Source organism: Drepanopeziza brunnea (genome assembly GCF_022702325.1).
Source record: "Drepanopeziza brunnea f. sp. 'multigermtubi' strain 214-2 chromosome Unknown ctg9, whole genome shotgun sequence".
Taxonomy (NCBI): Eukaryota; Fungi; Ascomycota; class Leotiomycetes; order Helotiales; family Drepanopezizaceae; genus Drepanopeziza; species Drepanopeziza brunnea.
In genome coordinates this window covers 591,599-619,526 of record NW_027094072.1, presented here as the reverse complement: position 1 = coordinate 619,526, position 27,928 = coordinate 591,599, and the positions used below count along the sequence as shown (strand labels likewise).

General features: G+C 45.2%; 6 protein-coding genes across 6 annotated transcripts; 3 read left to right on the top strand and 3 right to left on the bottom strand.

The window, feature by feature from the left end:
• Window positions 1–213: 213 nt before the first annotated feature.
• On the top strand, window positions 214–1,634 carry L3040_005586 (uncharacterized protein; the record flags this gene model as incomplete). Its single annotated transcript, XM_007295824.1, has 3 exons — window positions 214–389; window positions 440–714; window positions 769–1,634. The coding sequence occupies 3 exons, from the start codon at window positions 214–216 to the stop codon at window positions 1,632–1,634; spliced, it is 1,317 nt and encodes a 438-aa protein (XP_007295886.1).
• A 1,887-nt stretch (window positions 1,635–3,521) lies between these two features.
• On the top strand, window positions 3,522–9,178 carry L3040_005585 (uncharacterized protein; the record flags this gene model as incomplete). The annotated part of the gene is made up of 2 exons (XM_007295825.1): window positions 3,522–9,072; window positions 9,126–9,178. 2 exons carry the CDS (start codon window positions 3,522–3,524, stop codon window positions 9,176–9,178), a joined length of 5,604 nt encoding a protein of 1,867 aa, XP_007295887.1.
• Window positions 9,179–10,213: 1,035 nt separating this feature from the next.
• Window positions 10,214–11,273, bottom strand: L3040_005584 (uncharacterized protein; the record flags this gene model as incomplete). Its single annotated transcript, XM_007295826.1, has 2 exons — window positions 10,214–11,011; window positions 11,076–11,273. The coding sequence occupies 2 exons, from the start codon at window positions 11,271–11,273 to the stop codon at window positions 10,214–10,216; spliced, it is 996 nt and encodes a 331-aa protein (XP_007295888.1).
• A 1,006-nt stretch (window positions 11,274–12,279) lies between these two features.
• Window positions 12,280–13,704, top strand: L3040_005583 (uncharacterized protein; the record flags this gene model as incomplete). Its single annotated transcript, XM_007295827.1, has 1 exon — window positions 12,280–13,704. One exon carries the CDS (start codon window positions 12,280–12,282, stop codon window positions 13,702–13,704), a length of 1,425 nt encoding a protein of 474 aa, XP_007295889.1.
• Window positions 13,705–14,324: 620 nt separating this feature from the next.
• L3040_005582 (uncharacterized protein) lies at window positions 14,325–15,662 on the bottom strand (the record flags this gene model as incomplete). The annotated part of the gene is made up of 1 exon (XM_066154567.1): window positions 14,325–15,662. One exon carries the CDS (start codon window positions 15,660–15,662, stop codon window positions 14,325–14,327), a length of 1,338 nt encoding a protein of 445 aa, XP_066011420.1.
• A 2,141-nt stretch (window positions 15,663–17,803) lies between these two features.
• L3040_005581 (uncharacterized protein) lies at window positions 17,804–19,196 on the bottom strand (the record flags this gene model as incomplete). The annotated part of the gene is made up of 3 exons (XM_007295828.2): window positions 17,804–18,942; window positions 18,994–19,083; window positions 19,157–19,196. The coding sequence occupies 3 exons, from the start codon at window positions 19,194–19,196 to the stop codon at window positions 17,804–17,806; spliced, it is 1,269 nt and encodes a 422-aa protein (XP_007295890.2).
• Between the last annotated feature and the right edge of the window lie 8,732 nt (window positions 19,197–27,928).

Genomic DNA, 27,928 nt, shown 5'->3' with positions numbered 1-27,928 from the left:
TCACACACATCAACTATAAATGGAGGACTCACACCCTCCTCGCCCGACATATCTCGCTGCTTCGTTTCGGTGAAAACTAGAGCCGAGTGTCGAGCCTTGGAAATTTCTCATCTTTCGCAAAACCATACCCCGCATTCAGTCGCTCTCCCAAATTACAATACCTACCCAACCTTCATACCCTCCTGATCTAACGCCTTCTACGAGCTCCTCGGTATGCACGACCTCAGGCGCCAGGCTCTTGAGAGCGGCAAGACGGTCTCAAAAAAGGCCCAGTCGCGCATGTCATCCCGCGCATCTTCGGTGGCAAACTCCCGCTCAAATTCAAGAAATGTTTCCCGGCAAGCCTCTGACGAAGAAGAGGGAAATATGAGCGATAGCACAAACTGGAGGTGAGTTGGACCAGAAAGCTACACAAGTGCACGCTTACAGGACTTCCCAGCACCAACTCGATCGAAGATATGATTTCCCCAGATGCGCCCGATGATGTTCCCGAAATCTGGAAACAGGATCTTGGTGATCGTATGGAGGAGATTATCGACAGGAAACGAAGCAGTGTTCAAGGCCGGGAGGCTACACTTGCACAATATATTCACATCATCATGAGCCACTTCGCCTACGATCAAATAAATAGCAGAACATCAGAACTATTCCCAGCTTTGCTAAAAAGCATCAAGGCGGGTAGCAGTGAGAAAGAGACCTGTCTTGCCTTGAGAGGTTTGCCCAATCCTCGGCTGACAAAACTCAGCATTAGCTAACGAGAACCCCTAGCTATCGCTCTTTCGCTCATTACAGTCCCTTCAGAAAATGTCTACGATTCCGTTTTCAAGGCCCTGAAGAATACGTACACTGACTCTGAGTCGCATACTGTAAAGGCAGTCGCGATCCACGCTCTCAGCGCAGCAGCCATCTTCGGCGGCGCCGGCGATTCCGAAATCGAAGAAATCATGGATGACCTACTTGAGGTCATAGAGTCAGATGGGACCTCGATCGAAGCAGAGGACAGCGCCGAAGTTGTGACGGCTGCCTGCGAAGCCTGGGGGTTTCTGGCAACCTCCTTAGACGACATTGAAGAGAAGACCGAGGCTGCGATGGAAGCATTTGTTGAGCAGTTAGACAGTAGCAGTGCCACTGTGCAGGTCGCTGCCGGAGAGAACATAGCCCTTATATTCGAAAAGAGCTACACTGAACGCGAAGCCGGCGACGACCCAGCAAGCGAAGAAGAAGACGACCAGGGTTTTGCCATCGACACTAGCTTCGTCAAGCGGTATGACGTCTACCGTCAAAAGAATCAGCTAGAGCACAAGCTCTCTACGCTCGCCAGAGAAAGTTCCAAGCGAATCTCGAAACAAGACCGAAAAATGCTTCATGCGAATTTTTCCGACATACTGAACACGGTTGAGCATCCTTCTCAGGGTCCCTGCTACTCGAACGCGATCGATCAAGAGACCAATCGTAGATATGGCTCGAGGATGGTTGTGCGCATTCACAAGACTGGATCCATGCAGATCGACAAATGGTGGAAGCTTCATAGATTACAAGCACTCAAAAGGGTTTTGGGCGCTGGTTTCGTCGTTCACTACACCAACAACGACGTTGTGTTTAGCTTCCTACCCATTATGATTGCCAATAATTAAAAGATTGTATAGTGGTGGATGAGATACGGTAGAGTAGAATATCTTGGCGTTGGGATTTGGGAGTCAGGCATTCAAAATTGGGCACGCATTCAATCAAATCGTTGGAGGATATGAAATACCCTGGTACGGTGGGCGGGAGGACTGGTTTTTGGCATTTTTCACTTCGTAGTTGGTAGATACACAGGCAACAGACAACTGCTCACGATGATACCTCCAGTGCAATCAAGATGTTTGCAATCACGATTTGTGGGTGCGACCTGCAGCCGAGGGTCAATACCCGATGGTATTCTAGTACGAAAGACGAGTCGGAAGTTTGTGATTCGTTTTTGATATAATATGAAAAGCGGTTGTTACTTTCTTCGCCCGAAGCTTGACTGCACACGATACTATGTAGCTGCTCTTTACACTCGTTGTCGATACTAGTTGGATCTGTAGCCTAAAAAAGTATGTAAATGATATAATACGAAAAGTGCTTATTACTTCGCTCGAAGCTTGACTGCACACGATACTATGTTGCTGCTCGTTACACTGGTTGTCGACACTCGTTGGATCTCCACCGAACAAAGTGTGTACATGTACATGTATCTTTTATCATACTCCATCAGCTTATATGCCCGGATGAGTAGTGATGGAATCATTCGGAGCCAGGCTACCCTGCACCCAATCTCCTGGTTCTTGAGCCTCGAACAGTTTCCTGCACATCTCGCAGATCTCATGACGCAGCGATCCCTCTCTCCCTCTTCCAACCTCAACAATCTTCCACTCACGGTATCTGTCTGTCTCACCACTATCGAATGTAAAGTGCTCGCGTACACTAGGGTGTACCGGTATCCCGAAATTAAAAGCCCACTCCATGGTACAACAATAAAAAAAACATCACAGCACGACCCTCAAAACAAAACATTCCCATAGCAACGCACCTCCAACTGGGGCGACAGGACGCTTGGGGCATCACCCAGAATGGGTTTTCCCTGCTACTACCCGGTAGGCCCATCAGCGATAGCCCGGCGAAAACCTCGAGACGAGCCGCGGTAAAACAAAACAAAACAAAACAAAAAAAACTAAACAAATACAAACGGAAAAAGAGTGAGGGCAATCGGAGACAGTTCCAATGGCAAAAGGACCGCTTCAAATCCCAAGAATGAAAGAAAGGCAATGTGGCTGGCAATCGAGTCCTCTCCTCGAATGGGCAAGTTGGGCGCGCTGCAGGCCAGGAGCACAGTCACAGTACCGGTAGGTAGTAGTGCTGCAGTGAAGCACACGTCAATCCGTGAATGGGGGACTCTTGGAGGCTATTTGTTGACAGAGGGGGCGGGTATGATAGTAAAACCCGGCCACAAAATAATGGCTCGTAGCATCAGCCATAGATGGTTCTTATATGGAGATTCAAAATAATTTGACAGAGACCTACATCGGTCATAAAGCGTTTGCTTTCGCCATTTTGCCGCGTTCGATTGGACAAGCCTTGCAGAGTGCCTCGTGCGTTGGCAGTCATCGCTCCTGTTCCCCAGCCTACCTCTGCCTCACCCACTTACCTACCTTGACCAACGATTGACCTCGTCAACCTCGTCAACCTCGTCGCCATTGGGTCGCAGTGCATTTGGTTCCCGCCCGCCAGTCATAAACGTCCGGAGCTGTATTGCTTTCTTTTCCCCTCCCGCCTCAGACCAGCTTCCCAGGCTTCTGCCTTGCTTCAGCCCGGCGAACGAATTTCACACAGCGACTCGGCTTCTTGCGAAAGCCCCCCTCCCCCTCCCCCATCTCAGAAAACCACCCAGCCTCTCCCCAAAACATCATAGAGTAGCACCGCATCTCCACCAGCCGACCATCTTTATCATCTCTCATGCATTCCTCCAAACGACCCGGCTGACCTGTTGAGCTGCCAGAATGGGTGCCGATCGAAAAGGCCCGCCGTTACCTGCGCCTACAGAGACTGATAGCACAACTGGCGGCACTGAGCTTGGGTCGAGGATCACCGAGAAGAGCCAGTTTACCTTGCCAGAGGACGGAAGCCCTGTCACGATAGCTACACGGCGCAAGAAGGGCGACAAGGACAGCCACGGCCTCAGCAACAACAAGTCGCAGACGTCTCTGCTAATCGAATACTTCGAAGGAGGAAAAGGTAGTCAAGCTGATTCTCGACGGCCTTCTGTACGAGTTAAAGTTACACCATCATCTAAGAGTAAGCGTCGTTCTTCTAATGACCACATCCAAATCACCGAACGAGGAAGTAACCGCAAACCCTCCTACACCAAACGGATCCATCTGTCGCCGAACGCCAGGAGCGAAAAATCGATAGTCGAAGGTGATGGTGACGACAATAGCAGCTTACACTCATACCGATCAGCTACCGAAGAGTCAAACGTCACATCTCAAGGAGGTGGTCCGATTGAGGTGGAGATAATGCCCAGACGACATGGAAGTCCTCTGATTCCCACTGCTGAGAGCAGCTCCAAATATGCGCCAGTCAATGCATCCGAAATTTCGTCCATGCCCACCGACAGCTTCCTCGATGGCAAATCGCAATTGGCCGCAGGCGCTGGAGCTGGCTTGGTCACGAGCACTGTAGCTGATAAACTGGGGACGCCATCTCGCCGACGGAGTCGAAGTCTTAGCCGAGAACGCATTGTAGCTCAGAAGGCTGCTGAGAAGGTTCGGAGCGACAAGACAGAACGGCGGCGCAAGCACAGTAGCAGAAGCCGTAGTGTGAGCGGAGAACAATCAACAGAAAATGTCAAGTCGCCCCGCAGAAGGTCAAGCCGATCCCATCATGAAGAAAGCATGGTCTCTGGCGCAGATTCAAGTTTGCTGAACTCACACTTAAGTGGAAAATCCGGTGATGCATACTCTTTCCGCTCCGGAACCTCAAAATCATCGATCAACAACCCAAAACTCTTAGAAACCGTGGAGGATGCCATCCGGCGATTGATCCTGCCTGAACTGACTGCACTGAAGAGGGAGCAGAGCAAGCACCAAAGTCGTGACCGAGATAGGGACCGCCGTGGGTCCATCACTTCAGGTAGTGGGATCTCCCGAGATTCTAGAGACGAGACCTCAAGCAACAGACGACTGTCGGACCGCGGTAGTAACACAGATCTCTCTGCTAGGCCAAAAGTCATTCTGAATGACAATGAGGTTCTTTCTGGAAATACTCTCAAAGGTCGCAAGGTCAGAAATATTGACCGCCTCAAGGCGGAAGAGGATTCTTCAGGTAGCTTTGAGCGCGAGACCTCAGAAGAGACAGTCATCCGGAATGGCGAGAAAGTGCACAAGAAGGGCAGCAGCGATGGGCACCGAGGCCTGAAATCGGCAGCCGCTGGAGCTGGTCTTGGTGCGTTGACGATAGCAGCTTTGCACAAGCACCAGTCAGAGGAGTCACTCGAGGACGAGCGGAGGGAACGTCGCAGGAGGAGAACTAAAAGTCGTAGCAGGAGCGACAGCTTGACGGAAATCTATGAGGAGCAAAATAACGAGCCCATGCCGCCAATGCCATTGATGAGCGACATTAATCCTTCAGACATCACCAGGACTTCCATCTTGTCAGCGGAAACGGAGAGGCCCCATTCGGCAAGCCAGGAGAGGGTTACCCAAATCCGTCAAGTTTCTCGGGGCGTGGTATCACCAACATTGAGCACGCCTACGAGAACCCCAGTTGCTCTTTCAAAGGGTCTGGGGATGCAGCATTCAAACTTCTCTCGGGGAAATCTCAGTCTCCACAGCCAGCCCAGCCAACAGCATCTCCACGAAGAAGAATTTGACCTTGATGAACATGGACGAAAGGTCCCCATGGAGTATTCGGACCGCGATGATTCTGTCGTCGACGAAGATTACAATGGTGGGTCTCCCACAGCGGCGGCTGGCCTGACTGGCGCTGCTGGCGCTAGTGCATTTGGAGCAGCTACTATGCATCATCAAAATGACAACGATGATCATGAGGATTCAGAGCTTTTAGAGAATGATCACTATAGCTACTACCAGAATACCCAAGAAGTCCCCCCGCCTCTACGATACGTCCCTTATGCACAAGAGCGTCGTGGACTGAGCCCCATACAGAGTGTTTCCGGCTACACAGAAGGCGACCCTGATCTAAATCAACGAGATTCAAGATTGACCCACAGCTCGGGCTCATATTCCTCACTGGGCAAGTCGCCTCAACACCGTCAATCCGGCATGTCTATCAAGTCTCTTGACTCGCTGGGCAGCGCTCATAGAAATCGCCACGACTTTGCAGAAGTCAGACAAGGGGGACTCACTGATTCTGAGCTCACTCAGGATGGTGAGTACTGGGAGGAGCAACACCGTGAAAACGATCGGGTCCGAGATGTTGGCTCGCCCTCCAGCTATCGCAGTTCTGATCATCACGTGGACTCTAAGCGTATGACCACCTCGACTGATAACAGCATGTATGCATCGAGGTTGGATCGTGGCTCCACCGGTCAGAGTGTCCGCGGCATCGGAGCAAGCCCAGATTATGTTCACATGCCTGTTTCTGTGGAATCTGCAGTTGCTTCGTTAGTCAACCCATCCGAACTCACTGGCGAATCCGGGTTCTCTGGCAACAATGGCCGGTACGACCGAAGAGCATCATATGCTTCTTACGAAGAAGGTTCCGAGAGGCTCTTCACCAGTCGAGGGAACAGCCCAACCAAAGCTGACGCCACAACACATCTCGAGTACGACGAATCCGACAGAGGTACTTCGAGTCAACGCAACAGCCCCTCAAAATGGGCTGAAGAGTACGATGTTGACGAGTCGGGCCACAAGATCGCAATGCCAAAGTACAAAACCCACAAGGCAGAGAAAGCTATTGCTGCGGGTGTAGCCGCTGTAGTCATGGCTGGGCGCAGCAAAAAGTCCACCGCCGACCAGATCAGATTTGAAGACAGACTCGAGCATACGGGAGCACCCCTGCACATGTCGTTCAAGCAACGTACCATGGATGGCCAAGGGCATATCCCATCTCCCCGCCACAGCATTGATGCACCCCTCAGCGAAGCTGCAAGCCACGATCAACTCAAGCTAGGTACTAGTGGTCTCCCTGATGTGCATAATCCGATGCCCGAGATTGGATACGGAGATGGAGAATCAGAGGTCGATACCAACCCGTCTATCATCCAAGGACCAATTGGGGGAGTTGCGGAGACAAACAGAGATCACTGGCCTGGGAAGCCTACACCCCCTCAAGCACACTTTGAAACTGCATCAAACCATAGCCGCGACTCCGATGCCAACCTTAAATCTGCTGAAGCCGCTCTCATCGGTGCAGCTGTGGGTGCAGGAGGAGCCGCTGCTCTTGCAGGCCACAACCGAGAGGCCAGCAGGGACCACGACGAGGAGTGGCAGCGAACTTCTGGAGAACGAAAGCGTGATACAGTCATCACCAACCCGTATGAAGGTACGAGTCCGATTGCAGTCATCGGAAATGATCTTGACCGCGACCTTCTTAGCCAGGCAGGAGGGCTGCAGGGGCTTGGCGGCAATTTTGTCCCTACGAAGCTGGACTACCAAAGTGCCAGAGCATCTCCAAAAGACGAGGGCTACATCTCATCTGCTCCCAATGCTCGGTCTCCAGGTGAAGCTACGCCCGAGCAAAGAGCAAAGGGTGTCAACTTTCTCGACCAAGATCTTGCAGGTGCTCGTGACATGGCTGGCGAGGATCCATTCTACACCAGGAAGCATGCCCGGCACCTCAGCGGCATGTCTCATGGCATGGGATCGCCAATGTATGACAGTGCCACGGGAAATGGCATCGATCGTATTCAGTCAAAAGACATTGTTGCTTTGATGGACCATCTCACTGTTCGTGACGCCCAACGGAGCGCTCGGGATACAGAAATCCTGGTAACACTCGTCCGAGCCGCTGCGGAAATGAGAAACTCGTTTGAGGACATGAAGCGCCTGCTTGCTGATTCCGAAGATGTTATCATCACCGAGGTCCAAAGCAACACGGACAAATCGGTTCAAAAGATCATCAATGGCCCTAGACCGCAGCCACAGAGCGGACCACGGTCGCTCCGACGAGAATCCCAGGACGAGAATATGTTCGATGATATTCCGAACAAAAAGCGGAACGTGTTCAGGAGAGCTTTGAAGGGATTGAGCATGAAGAGCTCGAATGATCTTGGGAAAATCGAGGAGATGCTTGTTCAGTTACTGGGCGAAGTCGAGGGGCTTAAAGTCGCTCAGGGCCTCAAGGTCGACAGCCACCCTGGCGAATCTTACGACGACCTCGGCCCAGAAGACAATTATGATGATCGGGGATACGAACCCGAAGGTAATGCTGGCACCTCCACTGCGAGCCACGCCAGCCGCTCCGGTCACTTTTCGATTCCTATTTCACGCCGGGCCAGTGCCAACAAGATGTTTGACAACAGGAAATTCTCAGACCATCGTATCAGCACAGTCCCTGAAGGCGACGAGGAAGATATGGACCCTCATGAGCAAGCCGTTCCGGACAACCGATTCGAAAACAACGAACAGTTGCTTAGCCCAACTCGAGAAGTCACTCGGGGCGGCTCAGTTCCTCTAGAAACGCCTCCCCAGCAATACGCCGAGAAGCCTTCTTTGAGTAATGAGAACACTCCAAGAACAGAAAAGAGTAAGAAGCATAAGTCCAGCAGCTCTTCTGGCTGGATTCCCAAGGTATCTCGTTGGTCCAACACAACAGCTTCTACGGTTCTGCGCGGCTTCCGAAACAGTGGACGAAGTAGTGGACCTAAAGTAGAAGAGCAAGAGCAGTATCCAGAGCGACCATCGAGGTCTGGATCTGACCTCGGCAACTACGCAGAGCATGATCCTTATGGCGACGACAAACTTCCTTTGGGAAAGTCACAGGAACAAATCAACCAACAGCAGTACGGAAATCAGCAGCAAGAGCCTATGTCACTCCTTCCCCCTGAGGACCCCAAATACAAAGCTCATAGAAACTCGCTCAACTTGCAGCATCCTCAGCCACGAGTTGGCCCGACCCACCGATACCAAACCGCTCTTGAGTCGCAGGCCCAGAACTTTGACTCACCCCTATCTCCTAGATCACTCGATTGGGGTTCCCAGACCAGTCTGAACCGACTTCCACCTCAACAGACCAATCGCTACAACGACGATCACACCGGCCGAATCTCCCCAGTATCTGATGGGGGATATTCACACGGTTCTGCGTCTAATCAACCTCCTCAACGCCCACCCAAAGAACCGCTGACTCCTGAAGGATCTTCACATGTTCGGATAAGCAAGTTTCAAAAGCCGAGCCCGTTAAGCAAGGAGCATCTTCCAATGGACGCCTACGAGCCAAGTAGCTCACCACGATCTGCTTCAAGGTTGATGCCCACAGGCGTTCCTCCCAGAAAGCCTACTGGCCCGCGAACCATGAGCACATCTCCTAGGAGCGGAGGCGATCTCAACAGAGACGAAACTGTGATTCGAAGAAACGCGAAGAGAGGTAAACAATCCAATATCGCGTTTCACACTTGAGTTTCAATTGACCTTTTTTAGACACGTTTGGTATGATAGTGAGTAAAGAAAGCGGCGAGTCCGAAACCTTCTGATCAATACATTTCGGAATGATATCTGATGACATGGATCGCCTTTGTCTTTGTTTCTTCTCCACTTCTGGGTGTTACTGGATGGGTGGGTACTTTGCGACTACAAGCAGGAAAATATTGCGCTTCTCTGTGTGTATTTGAGAAATATAGAAACGATGGTGTGGAATCGATGGCAGATCGAAGCGAGCGTTAAGGATTGCTAGGATACGGCAGTCATGATGAGGGAGGGGGGTCTGGAGAGACAGGAGAAAAGCTGAGGGAGGCTTTCTGATGATTAAACGAAGTCCTATGAATTTCTTCCTACGCGCCCCTACGTGGCTACAATACGCCGAGCGGCGATGTTGTGGAGCGAGCGGTTGAAGGGAGAAGATGCATATACCTTACAGGCCTTTTAATGGACGTTGTTTATTCTACCAATATTTGTGTGCTCGTGTTGGTTCAAAGTTTTTTTTTTTCTCCTTTTTTTCCCCTCTTTTTTCAATCTCCATGGCGGGTAAAGGGAAATCTCGGTTCTCTGGGTCTGTTAATGTCCAAACTGCTCTCAAGGTTCATTCTGCAGAGCTGGGTCGCCTCTCAGTAATTAGCTTTTCTTAAACTTTTAAGCCTCAAAACGTGAAAACGTCAGTCTTACTTGGCAGTGATACCTGCATGCAGTCCTGGGCCCTGGCCTCGTGGTCGTAAGTACCGGTAGATACAGGGAACCCCCTTCAAACGTTATTTACGGTTTCTCGCTTACAAAAAAGGGGGGTGGGGTTGTTACTACTAGTGTAGTTTAGCGCGAAGTCAGAGACGAGATGACACTATTAAAATTGTATGAATGTAGTGTTTTTCCAGGTATATCTACAGATAGATGTATTCGTGATATCGACAAATGCTGAGTAAACTCCAACGCTCAAATGCACCCACTGCCTTCTAAGCTTTCCCAACGCCTGAGCTCAAACCGGAATTTATGTCCATGTACATACCACCTTCTTTCACTTTCTCGACCTCCGAAAAATGTTACACCAATCTCGCTACACCAATCGCCGACCTACCTGCCTATAAGATGTCGGCCTCAGCCTTCCTCCGTCCCCACTTGGGCAGCTTCGCCCATTGCCTCAGGCGCAAGGGTCTCTTTCTCTCATCCATGCCCACATTGCCATAAGCGCTCTTCCTGCCCATCCTCCGACCGGTCTCCACGTCCCTCCTGCTAGCACAGCAGCACATCATGCCCGCGTGGAGGAGGAAGGCAATCACGGAGCATCCGGTCGCGATCCATATGAAGGCAAACATGACCTCGCCATAGGCGGCGCCGATGTTGAGCTCGTTCTGGGAAGTGGCTACCCTCCGGAAGATCAGGGCCATGGCTGTCCCGATGACGCTGGCCGCCAGGATCATGATACCCGCCACGAGGGTCCAGATGGTGAGGACGAGGGACCACCAGCGGGACCGCAGGGCGGCGAAGACGAGGCCCGTGGACACGACGTTCATGCAGGTCCCGGCGAGGAAGAAGCCGAACATGATGCGCGACGCGATGCGGATCAGCTGGAGGATGTTGACGAGCTGTACCGGGATGGCGATCGTCGCGCCGGAAAACAGCTCGTTGAGCAGGACCTCGACCGGGTTGAACCAGTAGAGGCTCTCTCTCGGGTGGCAGTATGTGATTCCTTCATCGTTGTAGCCTTCGCAGAAGTTCCAAAGGCCAACCTGGTAGAAATCGTGGAGGCCGAGGGAGCGGGCGAGAGAATTGACGAGGACGATGTTTTCGGCTGAAGAGGGGATGATGTTCGTCAGGTCGAGCTTGTAGAAGTACGTGCTGCGAATCACGGGCTTGTTATTGATGTTGCCGATGAGTACCTATATATGGGAATGGTTAGGCTAGCTGGATCGCAGAACAAGCGATTTTGCCATTCAGACGCACCAGAATCAAAAAGATGACCGAAATGGCGTACAAGACGGATGTTACTATGATGAATGTCTTCCGCGTCTTAGTAGCTTCCTTGATATTGACCCCTGGGCGGTATGTCGGGGTGATGGTCCGCTCTGAATCTTGCTCAGGTTCTAGGACTCCGTCGTTTTCTTTCGGCTGCTTCCTTCTCGCAGCGAGAGTCGAAGACATAGCTGAGTAATCGACTTTTTTTTAGATTTCTATCTAATTCATGTCTGTAGAGATGACGGGGGTGGGAGAAGAGAGAAGGGAGAAAGGAGAAGGGAGAAGGGAGAAGGGAGAAGGGATTTGAGTATAGATGAATATCGATATCAAGATCAATGTCCAAAAATGACTAAGGCAGAAACCAATTTAAAGACCAAGAAAGAGCCGCTATGTTCCAGGCCAGCAGCAGGACGATATGATGACGAGGTGCATGGGGCATTTCCGGGTTTCGCAGCCGAGCCGAGCCGAGCACACGGGTACGGGTATGGGTATGGGTATGGGCATGGGCATGGGCACTTGGCTGATTTGAATATATATTTGTATATATCGATTTATAGGTTTATCTATCGTCTGTTACTGTGTGTGCATTCATCCCTTCTATTGAAAAGCTGTCTTTTCGTATCATCCACAGTGGCGAACGCTTTGAGGTGCTGGTACTGGTCCAAGCCTTACCATGCAGCGGTAACCTAGGGCTTGGACGTGACAAGACATGTCAAGCTTCCGGTGGACGATGAACTGGGGATGGATGAACCTTGGAATTCACTAAAGATAAACGCTGCTTTCATGTCTTTCTCTTAAACAAACACAACCATCCTTTGTTTTCGCTATTGGTATGTGCCCCGAAGAAGATCTGCACCTCGGACCTTAGACCTGAGACCTGAGACCTCGGACCTCTTCCATCCCATCCCGCTACGCGATTCTTTTCCGTCCTAAGAAAGCCTCGAGACGACGTCATATGTGCAAATATCGATCCAGCATCCGATTTTTGAGACGATGTCGAGGAAGCTCAGATATTTCCGATTCCCATCTGCTTTGTATCCGGACATCGGCCGGCCAGTCTTTGTCAACTTGACGTGGATCCTACAGTACAGGAAGTGTAGCTACCTAGCTAGCTGTTACTGCATGGGCAGCTCCATACATACATGTCAGTAACCTTGCGCTGCAGCCGGAAGATCTAGACTCAAGAATCATTATGTTTCTTTCACGCCTCCTTCTCCCCTATGGCTGTCTCTTCGCCGTTGTAACTTCTCAAGACCCGTCGGCTATCATCCTCTTGACTGGGGCATCTGGACAGCAATCTCCATCTCCCACGGGAGAATACCTTTCATACCCTTCGACCATAACCCTCTCTTCGACCTCGATATCCGCTATCACCACATCTGCTATTGTATCAACGATAACGAGCGGCTCTTCCACCCGGACCACAACTTTGGGATCAACAACGCTCTTTGGGATTGGAACGAGCATAGTCGTGAGCAATGGCACAGAACCCGGCAGTAAATCGACGTCAACAGAAAATTCCCAAACTTTCCTTACGGGAAGACCACCCTCCACGGTTACTGCAAACGGTACCATGAACGGAACCGCCAGCTCGACCGCCGGCGTACCCACAGCTACGAACACCACGCCCTGCAACAACTACCCGGAATTCTGCTCCCGAAAGTACGGCAACATCACCGAAGTCTCGGCCCACAACTCCCCGTTCATGAAGCCCGGGAACGCAGCTTCCAACCAGGCCTTGGACGTAACTACGCAACTGAACGATGGAATCCGCCTGCTCCAAGGACAAATGCATTTCGTCAACTCGACTCCCCATTTCTGCCACAGCTCCTGCGAAGTCCTCGACGCCGGTCCCATCACAGAGTACCTAGGCAAAGTCTACGACTGGGTCTCTTCGCATCCCTACGATGTCGTGACACTGCTCTTGGGAAACGGCGCCTACAACGCCGTAACCACCTACCAGCCCTTCGTCGAGCAAACCGGGCTCCAGGACTTAGCATACGTGCCTGCCAAGATCCCCATGGGTATCGACGACTGGCCGACCCTCGCATCCATGATCTTAGGCGGCAAGCGCGTCGTCATCTTCATGGATTACGAGGCCAACCAGACTGCCGTGCCATACATCTTGGATCAGTTCTCCCAGATGTTCGAGACGCCTTTCGATCCGACGGACCGCAACTTCCCTTGCACCGCCGACCGACCCCCGGACCTCAACGAGGCCGACGCCAAGAACCGGCTGTACCTGTTCAACCACAACCTGAACTACGACATCAATCTGCTGGGCACCAGTATCCTGGTCCCGCAGATCCCGTTGCTGAACGTGACGAACGGCGTCAGCGGAACGGGCGCGCTGGGGACTAGCACCCAGGGATGTGTCGAGAAGTGGAACTACCCGCCCAAGTTCCTGAACGTTGATTATTACAACGTCGGGAGCTTCGGCGACGACGGAAAGAACGGTAGCGTGTTTGAGGTCGCGGCCATGTTCAACAACGTCACGTACAATAGGGAGTGCTGTGGAGTCGCGATCAGTGCTGCGATGGGTATCAGCGAGTTGGTGGGACGCACGGCGTGGCTGGCTGCGGTTTGCGTGGTGGGTGTCAGCTGGTTGATGCTATAATCGAGGCTCTGGAATAGAGAGGGCTCTGCCATGTTCGAAGCATCCTTTTTTGTATATGATAGGTGATTGGAGTTGGACAGTACAAAAGTCTCGACGGGAGATCTGGCTAGAACTAGAACTAGAGCATTGGCATGGCGTTGAGGGGTGGGTTGGGTCATGAGCGTTTGTTTGGATTGACTATTGGTGTATATATCTGGAATCATACGATCATTGAATAATACCTTCATCTCTCCAATCCCCTTTCCTTTAAACTTGTTCCCTGGGTTTGATCATTTTTTATTTTATTTTTTTGGAAAAAAAAAGAAAAAAAAAACCAATAATATCTCACAGCGCAAGTCTTTTTTATTATTATTATTGACTTTCATCCCTTTCTGTTAGCGAGGCCATGGCCATGGCACGAGCTCGCGAATCACGCGTGAAAGCCGGCCGGGCAGCCGGGGAACACAAGATCTTCCTGAAATTTCAAACATTTTCCTATTTTTTTTCTTCTTCCTTTTTATTCTTCTTCTTTTTTCCTCTATCCTCTCCTTGAAATCCCAACTCTAAATCCTCTACTCGATTTTTTTTTCTCGACATATCTCCATCTGTACATCTACCCGCGTCGAACATTCCTCTGCAGTCTAGATCGAAGCGGCGGTCGGCGCAGGCGTGCATACAGCTGCAGTCGCGGACGTCGCAGTCGGCTTGCTCGCTTTCGCTTTCGCTTTCGCTTTCGCCTTTGCCTTTTGCTTCGGTTTCGGCGTCGTCGGTGCAGCGGGTTTGAACTGCTGGAAGGTCGTCACCGTACTATAGTCCTCTGTAGTGCTCGACGGTGCTGCTGGCGCGGCGGCGGCGGGCTGCTTGGGCTTCTTCAGACATGGAGATACGCGGTTGGTTGTTACCATGCAGTTCATCTTTGTGAATAAGGTCTTGATCCAGTCCCTCGTTTGCAGGCGGCTGGATTGTGGGAGTTGTTCTGTGGCCGCCGCGGAGTCCGGCGGGCATGGGGACGAGATGGTGATGGGGATGGGGATGGGGATGGCAGCACTCTGAGGAGAAGGAGCGTTGCTGGTATTCGCCGTGGTGGTGGTAGCAGTGCTGAGGTGCTGGAGGCCCGTCGTCGTGGCTGGGTCGTTGGTTGTCGGTTTCGATGCCGGTGCCGGTGCTGTAGGCGGTGGTGATTCATGTGGTGTCGTGATATCTGGCTGCTTGGGCTTTCTATGCTGCTTCGAATTCTCCTTCTTCTTCTTCTGACATCGGGATGTTCGGTCAGCTGTTACAATGCAGTTTATCTCCTTAAAGAACTTCTTGATCCAGCCTCTCTTTTTGAGAGCCGTTGCTCCGGCCGTGCTTTGCGGTGTAGGCGACGATGTTGCGGTGGCTTGGCCGGTGGATGTTCGCATGCTGCTGGCCCTCTCACGACCCTTGGTCTTTCTTCCCTTGGCGGATTTGGTGGTCGACGTACCATGGGTCGATTTTAGGCTTGATGTTGATGCCGAAGACGTTGAGGAGGAGGTGTCTGACTTCTTGCCCACATCGTCGAAGCAATTGTTGACCCTATACCCGCTTAAAATACCGCACGCCAAGTCGACCCCGAAAGGATTCTTCGCTCTGGACTGGTCTGATCTTGCTCGAATGTCCCGGGTATCAGGCTGGGGAAAGTCCGCCCAGCATGAGTTGCCCGTTGACGAGAGAGAGCAGCGGACGGCGTCACCGAGCCACGCCCAGCGTTTCACTGCCACGTATTTACTTTGTCGGATGTCTTCAATCGAGCGACCTTTGATATACACGAGCCGGAGTCTCTTCAGAGAGGAGGTGTTGAGAGTTATCAAGCTACGTTCGTTGGTGGAGTGGTTGTTGATGGCCATTGATGTGGTGTGATCGTTCGGATAGGACTTGCTCGACATTCCAGACAACACTAGTTGACTACCGACGAGGATAAGGGCCGCAAAGCGGCGTAATTCTCTGCTGATATGCATGTTTTCGTTATTTGACGATATTGTAGGTGTAGTTGAAGGAATATCTCGAAGTTATGGTGGTGAGGTATTGGTGCAGTGGATATGTGTTGGTTGGTTGGAAGATTGCCAGATATAAAGGCAACCTCAAAAATATAAGGTAGGCTTTTGAAGTAAACTTATTAAGTTAGATATGAAGAAGAAGAAGAAGAAGAATGAGAAGGATAAGGAGAAGAAAGCTGGAGAGGCAGGGCAAATTTATAAGATTCTGGCGCCGGTGGTGCTTTAAATTTTTTATTTTTTTTTAAGAAATCAGTCGGATTTTTGCTAAGCCATGAGTTACACCCTTCTCGACTGGACCGAATAACGCTAGATGCTAGCACTGAAGTTGGTGACCTCTAGACCATTTTTAGAATCATATAGTCCCAAGTACCGGTGGAGATAGCTCGATAGTCTGATAGCTCGGTACGTGTGGCCTCTTACGACAAGATATAGCTTGGAAGAAAAGCTCGCTTTGCTCGCCCATTTTGCCATTTCTCTGTCCCCAGAATTTTCCGTTGTGAAATTTGACATTAGCATGATTGTTTATAGCTTTTCGGCCATCTCGATTTTCCAAGCATTTACAAAGTCCAAGTGCGAAAGCCCTACGCAGACGTATTAGCAGTGAGACTTGGAAAAAAAAAATGTTAGTAACCTTAGTACCGGTATGGTGTAAGCCAGAACTGTTTTTGGACAGAAAAAACATTCGTAGCTAAGCTAACCTGTATTGCGCATGTGATGATGTCAACTTTGTGGCTCTGTATAAGGATAGTACTAGTACTAACTAGACGAGGGACTAGCGGTTCCTATGGTACGGTACTAAGAGGCTGCCTAACGGTAAAACGGCTACACATTAAAGCTTCATATTATCATATACCTAACACCAGCTGGTTTCCCTAATCTCATTCGTGATGTTTCTAGAGAAAATGCGAGCACTGTCGTTTCCTAGTTTGCTTACTTCTCCCAACAACATCGCTTGATACTTCTTCAAATCGCTCTCAGATACCTGAGCCTTAAGCTCTTTATCCTTCATCTTAAAGGCCTCCTCTATCAAGAGAGCTAATGTGTCGGACTGAAGCTGTGCCACAGTATACCAGCAGTAACCAGCTCTCGCAAATAGACGAGTGGTTAGCGCCCGGATCGAAAACGATAAGACCTAGCTACGTAGAGCGTTGAGTAAAGGCCCAATCGAATCTTAGATTATAAGATGCTTGAATTCCCTGTTAATTTTAGCCGCTAGATCGTGCCAGACCGCGGATAGTAAATTGGTGAAAGGTTTGCATTTATAAACCAATTAGATGCAAGAACAAAGATATCTATCCTGGCAGAAGGGATCCCAAGCACCGATGATTTAAAACCAGAAATTTGGCATACTGGAGGTACGATAATCTCTATGGGGAGAAGGAAGTACCGAATATAACATTTCACCAAGTTCAGAATGGTAAAGGTAGAATGCAAAGGTTTCGCTGTGCATCCTGACGTTCTGATAGCATTACTCTCGATATTTGGCTCTGGCAAGAGTCCACAGTTCGTACAAAATGCCCAAGCTGTAGTGATAGGGCTTTGTGTGAGTCTTATCACCTGCATACCAAACCGTATGTTCCAGCCACGACTTGACCTTACCTAGGTGATGTCGAAGTCTTGCTATTGTCGGGATAAACTCTCGACTGATGGTCGAATGCTCAAGAGACAGTATACCACTTTTAAAGAAAAAGGAGTTCGAAGATGAATGCGATACGGTCGTGGATGAGAAGAGAAGTATTGCGACGCTTGAAAGATACCGAATATGCTGCTGAAGAGACGACCGGTGATGAAATAGATCAATGCCCCCACGTTGAACATTTGCATAGAAGGGGGCGCTGAATGGGTCCAATCGAATCCCCGGAAGAGCTCCATGAAGAGCTTTTGACTTGCATCCAACGATGGTACTAACATTGGCAGAGTGACTGATGTCTGCAGCTGACCAGAAAGTACCAACGATCTCTATAAAGATTTATTCTCATTTCCAGCCCTCTAAGAACGGACTCACTCATTGTGACACGTAGAGAGATAACACCAGGAAGAAGTGATCTAGAATTCCGAGCAAATTTGAGCTATAAACCATAAGAGTCCCAAATCGCCCGATATCAGCAGGCTTCCAATGGTGTTACCGCATTTGGCTTCGCCACGCCCGTAGCAGACTTGACCTTCGGAGCATCAAACTCGTAGCCAATTTCCTTCATCTTATCGGCCTTCTCACTGCGTCGCTTTTCCTCCCGCGCAACTTGCCCGTTCCACGACTCTTCAGACTTACCCTGCTCAAGCTTTCTACCCGCCATTCTGTTCCATGGAACCTTCTTGAATCGCTTGTTTGCCCCCTTGAACCAATCTGGATTCACCTGCTCGTCTGGAATAAGCTTGACCTTCAACAAGTGGTTGAACATGAGGTAGTTGTCCATGGTTCTGGCGACAATATCGGCGACGGTTGCGGACTCGAACTGAATGAATCCAAAGTGCTTGCTAGCCCCCGTTTTCTTGTTGCGTGACAGACGTATTTTCAAGATATTACCGAACTGCTTGAAGTACGCCTTCATCTCGTGCTCATAGAAACCATGGGGGACCCGACCAATGTAGACAACTCCAGGCTTGTCGGAGGCGGCTGACTCAGCGATCTTCTTCAGTCTCTTCTCCTCTTTTTTGCTCAGCTTCTCGCGAACTGGAATCGGGTCACCCGTCGTATAGCCCTCGCCGGTGGCTTCCTCCTCATCACCATCGCTCTCCAAGCCTTGAAGCAGAGCAAGAGTTTGGTCGTCCACCTCGGAGTCTGAGTCTTCGTCCATATTCTTGTCCTCGTCCTCAAGCCCAGAGTCCAAATCCGCGTCACCTCCGATTTCGGGCTTGGATTTCGCATCCTTGGAAGGAGGATTCTTCTCTGCAGAGAGGGTAGTGACCTTCGAAGGTTTGTGAGAAGCTGCATTCTTTACTGGCTCCGAACCACCAGCCTTCTTTGACTCTTTCTTGACATTATCTTTCTTCACATTCTCCTTCTTGACATTCTCATTCTTGATGTTATCCTGCTCGACTTTATCCTGCTTGACTTTATCTTGTTTGACTTTATCTTGCTTGACGTTATCTTGCTTGGTATTCTCTTTCTTGACATTCTTAGACTTGACCGTGGTGGGGTTCTTCTTTGATGGCTCTGCGGGCGTCAATTCAGAAGACCCCTGGAGGATTGGCGTGGGCGTCTTCGATTTCTTGGATTGAGCTGGAGTAGGATCGTCGGTAGCTATTGGCAATGATTAGACAGACAATTGATTGAGATTTAGATAAAATATACCTTTGCGCTTCTTCGCCGGAGCTTCAGCAGGCTTTGCGACATCGCTCTTGACTTTCTTCACTTTTTCTGCTTCGACTTCAGGAACTGAAGCTATTTGAATTTGTTAGCAAGAGTCTTTGCTACGGGCAGGACATGCGCAGCCAACCAAGAAGAGTTTTCATACCTTTGCGCTTCTTCGTTTGAGGATCCTTCGTCTTCGCCATTGTGCCGGTGTTCAGTGGTCAATGGTGAAGATTGTCGCGTCGTTTCGGAAACTTTTCGATATCTCAGTGCTAAATAATTACTCACCGCTTTCTTTTTGCCCACCCATGTAGAGACTGGCAGAACTGGGCGGTGAGTTATGAATTAGCCCTACTATAGAAATGTGAGAACTTGTACGGATACTTGATCAGCTTATTATCAAAACGACAAAAGGGATATGAAATTAAAGGTTCAGTTCACAAAGAAAGTGACTGGTAGCACCTTATCAATATATTTATGGGTCATGTTGAATCAGAAGAAACGGCAATATGAAATTGAGAAAGAATATCCTTCCAATCGATAGGGGGGATTTTTTTGAAAAAAAAAAAGAAAAAAAAAAAGTCGTTGTCCACGTGACTTAAGATTGATGGAATTTAAATCTTGACTGCCAGTGTTTGCTGAAAATACTAAGCTTACTTCAAAATATTGCTATGGTCACCACGGATGTATTTGCTGGAAGACACACACTCACAAATACCAAATCTTATTCACGCTAGCTATCACATGACTATCTAATTTCGCTTATCAAAGCGAGCTTGCGAAGCTTTGTATTACCGGAGAGCTCCTTCCCCTACAAGGGGGAATGTGGCCTCATGAAAAAATGCAAATAGCCTTTTTTGGCGAATGGAATTGATTGGTCAGTTAAAAAGTGCGCGTGGTGACGGGAGGCAGAATCCCAAAATGGCAGACAACGTGATTGAAGTACCGTATCCTCTGGTTTAAATGAGACCTTGGCAAGCCGTGCGTGGTGGAGACGGGCACCGGCGACAAGTGACCGATTGGCAGGAATTGATGACTCAGAAATGCCAAGTATCAAAATCTATAGCATTTGAGCCGCCAAAATGAATAGAATTGCATTGCTATTACATCTTGATATGCCAACATGTCTTTGCCCACCTTTGAAATTCCACCGAAACCGCCAGAACCACCAGATCTACTCTCAGCAAATACCTCTTTTAGCTCTCAAGCTAGTTCTAGTTCTATAAGAAGCGTTAAAAGCGTTTTAAAAAGAAAATGGAGCAACGATAAGCTTGTTCCTAAAGTAGCACGAATGGGAAAAATCTATGACAATAGATAAGCTACAAACTCATATCGGACCAAATATACACGTATATTCAGACGGGATCGAGCCTGAAGAAGATGAAAACGCTGGTCCAGCTCCAAAAATAGGGCCAATAATAAAGAAGCTTAATCCGACTCGAGAAGAAAAGCTAGTAGTAATTAAGTTCTTTTTAAAATACAGGTATATATTTCTATTTTAAAAAAAAAAGATAATAATAATTAATTTTTTAAAATATAGATATAGATATTATAATCTTAATAAAGAACAAATAGAATGGAAAAAACCGACGAAAGAGCAACTTAAAATACAATTCCCTCAATACGGAGAATCTACTATGATGAAATGGTGCACTTTAAACGGCGCACAAAAGATTTTAGCTGCTCCGAAAGGCTCTCGAAGAGTTTCTGAATATTAGACGCCGTATTGGCCAGAAATGAAAGAAAAACTTCTTAACGAATTCCTCGAAAAAAGATCGACGAATATTGTTATAAAACAATGGTGGTTTAGAGAGCAAGCTACTAGACTTTTCACTGAAATATACCCTGATTATGCATCAGTATTTCTTTTTTCAAGTGGCTGGTTTCAAGGTTTTTTAAAAAGAAATAACCTTACTTTACGTTGTATTACAAAAATCGTACGTATATTTATTATTTTTTAATATAATCAATTATTAATATTAATAAAAATAGGCTCAAAAATTACCTGTCGATACGGAAAGATACGTATTAAATTTTCTTCGCCGTATTCGTAAGGTTTCGCAACCATCGATTTCTAACGAATACGAGCCTCGATTATTAAATAAATTCAAACCTTCTATGTGTTTAAATTTCGACGAAACTCCGATTCCATTTGAATATTTAGATGGTCGCACTTATAATATAAAAGGTGCACATACCGTAAGAGGTAAATCAGACCGAAGTGGATGGAATAAACGCCAAGCTACTCTTATTTTATATATATTCGCAGACGGTATCGGACGATTAAAACCGAAATTAATTTTCCACGGAAAAGAATCCGAATTAGGAGGAGAGATTGAAAAATCAGAAAGAATACAATATAATCCTAGAGTTACTATCGAATTCAACAAATCAGCATATAATAACGAAAAGTTATTATTAAAATGGATCGAAGAAGAGCTAGTCCCTCAAACAGCAATTACTAAAGACAATCCTTTATTAGTTGCTTTAGATTGTGCTGCTTTTCATAAAACGACAGAAATCAAAAAGCTTTTTCGAAAAAATAATATCGAAATAGCGATGATACCTCCGGGGATGACGGGAATTTGCCAGCCTCTCGATACTCATATCAACAAAACTTTTAAAAATCACCTTCGAGAGCTTACCGATAAATATATTTGGCAATAGGAAGCAAATAAACCAACCGATACCAAATGGACTGTTAGTGATAAGAGAATTATGCTTACTCACGTGGTCGCGCAAGCTTGGGATCGTATTTGCAATACAAACGACCTCGTTATTAAATCTTTTCGCGATACCGGTATATATTTAGCCGCCGACGGCAGCGAAGATCACCTTTTAAATATTAAAAATCTACCTGATTTAATAATAAGAGATTGGAATATTCGAGATAAAGCGATAGAAGGATACGAATATCGCGTAATCGACGATACTCAAGATAACGATTGGAATATAGATTCCGAATGGGTAGAATGCGACGAATACGAGCGATTGCGGAGAAAAGATCTAATAGATCTAATAAAAGAACGCAATATTCGAGGCTTTTCTACAAAGAAAAACTCCGAATTAATCGATATGCTAAGATCGTTTGATAAAGCTCGTAAAGAGAGCGAAAACGATACTAAAGTTGAGGAAAAAAGGGTAGCACAAGAGCAAAATTTGCTTATAAAAAAGCACGAAGCAATTGCAAAAGAAATCGTATACGTAGACGAAGATGGAACCGAATATGGAAATTGGTCGAAAGTAATAGAAAGTATAGATTTAACTGCAATTGATATTTAATTATATCTATTAAAATAAATTTATATTAAAATAAATTTAAAAAAGGATCGAAAATATTAAAATTCGCTTGATTCTGACCTTTACCAACTTTTCGACGTTGAATACTGTCAGCTGAGTAATCCATTTTTCTCGCTTCTCTACTTGGCTGACTCCACCCCGCACGGCTTGCCAAGGTCTCATTTAAACCAGAGGATACGGTACCGGTACTAACAATTGAAGATTAGAAATATACTATTATTTCGAACTTCAAATCATTTAAATAAATACGCCTCTTTAAATTCTGTGAACTCTTAATTGCGCGTATATACCTTGGTAGGTGCACTCCCAAGCTCGCTTTGATATTACGTAAGCTGCTTGCCATTTACGTCAACTTACTTGATATAGCTCTAGAAGAAATCAGCTCCCCTGAAACTTGAGGGACATACAGAAATCAAGTACCATTTTTACTGATTGTTTTGCAACTGCCGAAGCTACGTGCGCTGCACGTTAATAATACGAAGTTACGAACGCTCGCTACCGGCGATCCAACAATAATACCTAATAATATCACTTAGAGTACTTGCTGATGCAGCTTTACGTTACCGAAGCAGGCTTACAGATTGCTTTTTTTAAGATCACTTTTAGAAGCTGGTTTGTTTGTGACGAAACTTTGTATAGAAGCGGAGCTATTTAACAGAATCGTAGTTTCTTAGCAATGAAAGACTATTTAAACAGATCTTATTAACGATAACAAAACGACTTTCTTTTGCTGTTCATCACTTTGTATCTTTCGACATCGTATCTCGGACTCTCGATGTCGCGATAAATTTTTACATCTTATGTGCCGCAACGGAACGAATTAATACGGTCGTTGGATTTGTTATACTCGGTCAACAGAAGATCGCTGATATTACCTCGATAAACGAAATATGAATCGTCGACCATGCATACGTCCGTACTAATCTCAATTAGCAATTTGAAATCAAATTAAATTAAAGGATAGTAATAGTAATTTGCTTACCCGTAAAACTCGCATCCGTAGTCGAAAGTATTGAAACCGGTCATAAGATTCGATAAAGAAAAGGTTGAGAGGTGAACTTTTTATATATATTAATCGTCGGTTTCCTTAAATTTTAATTCGAAAGAATTGACCGACTTGCTATAGCAAGTCGGCACCACCAAAGCGGGACACCCACCAAGGCGAGACAGTAAAAATTGGTCCTTTTTAATAAATAGAAAATCAACCAACTATTATATAATAATTATTTTTGTATAGAAAGATGCATCGTATTAAGCTTGATATTAATTAATAAATCGAATTTTAATTACAAGTTGTTATTCTTTTATTGTGCTGAGTTAAAGTAGTAAAAATGGTACTTTTAGTGTACTTTTCTTATACTTTTCGACGTTGCTGATCCGTGCGTCAAGAGTCTTAGCGTATTCGAAATTTCAACCTTATTAAAATCGCTCGATAACACGTAATCGAATCATCTACCACTACTCTACTACCACTTTTAATCATCATTCATCATCATCGATTACTATTCGTTCTTAAAAATTCGCTCTTATGCTTAAGAAATCACGCAAATCGAGCTCGGCTAAACGTAACCGGCAGCTAAAGCAGATCGGATACGATGCAAAAGTTGCCCGATTGAAAAAGCTTCTTAAATACGCAACCGTAGAGCAAATGACGAAAGAAGACAAGATCATTAAAGCTATTTATGCTTTAAATAATTCTTTAAATAAGGATATCACGAGCGTAAGGCTCGCAGCAGATGTATTTGGCCTTTTAAAGTCGACTATTCAAAGCCGAATATCTAAACGAACTATTACTGCCGAGCTTAAAGGGTTTAATAATCGATTAAACGAAGCTCAAAAGAATTCTTTGATTTGGTATCTAAAAAAAGCGATCGAATATAGCTTGCTAATAAAGCACGATATGATTACCGCGGCCGTAGTTATGATTCTTACTTTATGCTCTTTCACTAATGTTATCGATCGATTAAAAAAGAATTAGTTTTATCGATAGATTGCTAAACAAGAATCTATTAGCCGATATCACGCTATTCAAACCGTTCCTTTAGATCAAAGGCGCAAAGATTGTATAAAAGCTAAAGATGTAATTAGCTGTTTCGAAAAACTTCAAGCTGCGATCGATAAATACGAGATTCATTAGAAAGACTTTTTTAATCTCGACGAAATCGGTTTCCGAGTAAGTTGTATTAAAAGCTCGATTATAATTACTCACGCTAACATCAAAAAGGTACGTTTTTATTTACGTTTTTATTATAAGAAACGTATTAACTTATCTTTTCGCTTAAGTTTATACTAAAGATCCCGGAGACCGTGAGTCCATTACGATTATCGAGTGTATTTGCGCTGCTAGCTACGCAATACTCCTTTATATAATCATGCCAAGCAAGGTATTTAAAAAAAAGATATTTAATAACGATTTACTTAATAAAACGAGAATCAAAGTAGCCGAAAATGGATATTGTTGGATTGCTTTTAAGCGATTGGGAATATATTCGTAAGGTCGTAACGGTCGTTAAAGTACTTGCAATTGCAAAACACTCGGTTAATAAGGTATCTGAATTTTAACTGCTCTTTAAGGCTTAAGGGAGCTGATTCCTTTTATATGATTAAAAGGAATCACGTATATTAGTTAGCTAATAGGTTTACTAATCAAGTTGGGGTCCTTTGATTATTAATATGCTAAGCGAGGCATGCTAAGTGGCTCGTGAACTATAGTTCACGGGTGAGTTTCTTAACTATTATTAATACTATTACTATTAGCTAAGGTCGATATAAAGATACCGACACCGGCAACTCTTTTTTTAGCAAGCAATGCTTTGCTAATTATTATATCGATCGAAAAAAAAAAGAAGGTAATCAAGCAAAGGTAATTAAATAAATAAAAAAAATATAATCTCTTCTTTTTTTTTTTTATAGCGGCCTTTCTATTTATCTATCTACTTGCACTTTTAAAGTATTGGTTAGAACTAGCTTTTGCAAAAAAGTATTAGCCTCGATTTTGATCATAGCGTTAGTAAGGTTAGATTTGCCTCCGATCTAGCGTACCTTAAAGAGCTCTCGCTTCTCGTATGACTTTCGAATAGCTATAATATCGATCATAAGGCGCTTTTCTTTAGTAATTCTTAGCTTTACTATGCATTCGTAAAGCGAGTAAGAGTTAGTACATATAACTATAAAGAAATTAAGGATTCTTAGCTAAGCTGTGATTTAAGTAAAGGTGGTCGATATAGCAATAGCTATATCGATACTTAAAGACATAGCGTATAGCTTAAAAGCTAATACCGCTCTTATTATTTTTTTGCATTTTTATAATATTTAATAAAAGATATTACCCGTTAAAGTAAACTCGTTCTTATTTACGTAAGCTTTATTGCTAAAGATAGCTACGAAATCGATTTAAGAGCTAAGGTTAGCGTTATTAATAAACGCTTCGTTTACGAATACGAAAAGCTTCGCCGTTTTTAAGTTTAAAGGCACGTAATAGATCCTTCGAGTTAAGTAATCGATTAGCTATTAGATTACTTTATTAAGGGCCTTATAGTCTTCGTCTTTCGGTTTTGTCGGTATCTCTATATCGACCTTAGCTAGTAGTAATAGTATTAGTAGTAGGTGGGGAACTCACCCGTGAACCATAGTTCACGGGCCACTTGGTATACCTCGCTTAGCATATTAGTAGTCAAGGGACCCTAACTTGATTAGTAAACTTATTAGCTAGCTAATATACGTAATTCTTTCTAATCATATAAAAAGAATCAGCTCCTTTAAGCTTTAAGGAGCAATTAGAATTTAAATACTTTATCAACCGAGTGTTTTGCAATTGCAAGTACTTTAACGACCGTTACGACTTTACGAATATATTTTTAATCGCTTAAAAGCAATCCAATATTAATTAGTAATTGATTTACTATTAAGTGATCAATTATAAAGAAGCTAAGACTTTATAGCGAAGATACTTTTTAATACGATACTTCTTTCTTTTTATAACGAAAAAGCGATTCCGTATTAAATCGCTTGCTTATACTATCGATTTTTTTTTATTTTTACGGAAAAGTGATTCCGAATTAAGTTATTTTTAAAAACAATAACCCTTAAGGCTATAAGAGCCGCGCTTGCTATATATAGCAAACTTAATTAATAAGATCGATTTACGTACGAGCAGATAGCAATTATAGCCGATCGAGTAATTAGATTTACGAGTAAAGAGTCTAGCCGATAAAAAGCGAAGTATTATACTTTTCGAATCTTATTATCACTTACGGAACCTTTAATTATTTAATTAAAAGAAACTTTATATTTAAGACTCTTAAGCTTTTTAAAAAGACTAAACGACGAAATATCGAATATCTTATTTGATTTAAACGAGCTATTATACGCAAGGCTTAATAATAAGATTACGGCTCGAGCAATAGTAAAAGACTTTTTAGATGCGAAGTTTAAAGGGCTAAAAGATTACGATTTATAAAGCTTGTTTTAGCACGCTTTCTTACGCTAAAATTAAACGAGCTTTACGATAATAGAAAATAATACGAAACGAAGCTTTAAGTTTGCTACTTTTATTAGCTTTAAAAAATACTTGCTATTTAAAAGCGTATAATGCTTTTTAAAGCAAAAGAGCTACGCTAATAAGATAATCAAGCTTTTAAACGACGAGCAATAATACTAATAGACTTTTAAGGAAATAAAAAAGCAATAAGCAATACCTTTAAGTCTCGATTTAAAGTAGATTGTTAAAAACCTTACGGACGACGAAGATAATACGCTTTAATTATTTCTATTACCTTCGAGAAGTCTAAAAAGGAAGGAAAAAGAGACCTTAAGCAAAAAAGAAAAAAGGAAAGAGATTCGAAAGTTACGCAAAGAGTTTGCGAAAGAAAAAAAAGATATAAAGCAAAATATAAAAGTAATAGCAAAGCAAATAACGAAATTACGAACTTACGTTATATAATTTAACGAAAAGCTACGACGAAGCGCTTTAGCGTATTCAATGCTTTTAATTTATTAATCGCTACGCAATACGCTAATCATTTAAGAAAAGCTAAAATCACTTTAACGACTTTTAAACTTTTTTTTTAAAAGTTATACTTAGTTTTCGGAAAAGCTTAAGCTTAATAGCAATAATAATAAAAGTCTTAAGATTATTATCAAATTAAATAACATTTAAAGCTACGAGAGCTATACGCTAAAAAAAGACTTATTAAAACTTGAAAGCATTCCGAATAAAATCAGCTTTTATTAAAGATAGCGTGCAAATTTCCGTATTTAACTTTAATAACTCGAAAAAAGGATTTAGCACTTTCGAACGTACCGATAAGCTTTTTAAATCCTTTAATAAGCTACGTATTAATAAAAGAGATACTAAAAGTATGAGAATCGCTAAGAACGCGCTTAAAAGTACGGATACTATTAAGCTAAAGCTTTAGCCGGTGACCCGAATAGCTTTAGCGATCTTAACGATAACCGACGAAAAAAAAACGAAAGAGATTAGCAAAAAGATCGAAGCTACGAGCACGAAAGAGATAAGAACGGCTTTTTTAAACTATTAAAAGGATTCGAAAACGGACTTTTAAAAGACTTCGGATTTAGAAATAAGCTTTTTAAAAACCTTAAAAAAAAACGAATTATCGGCAATTATATTAAT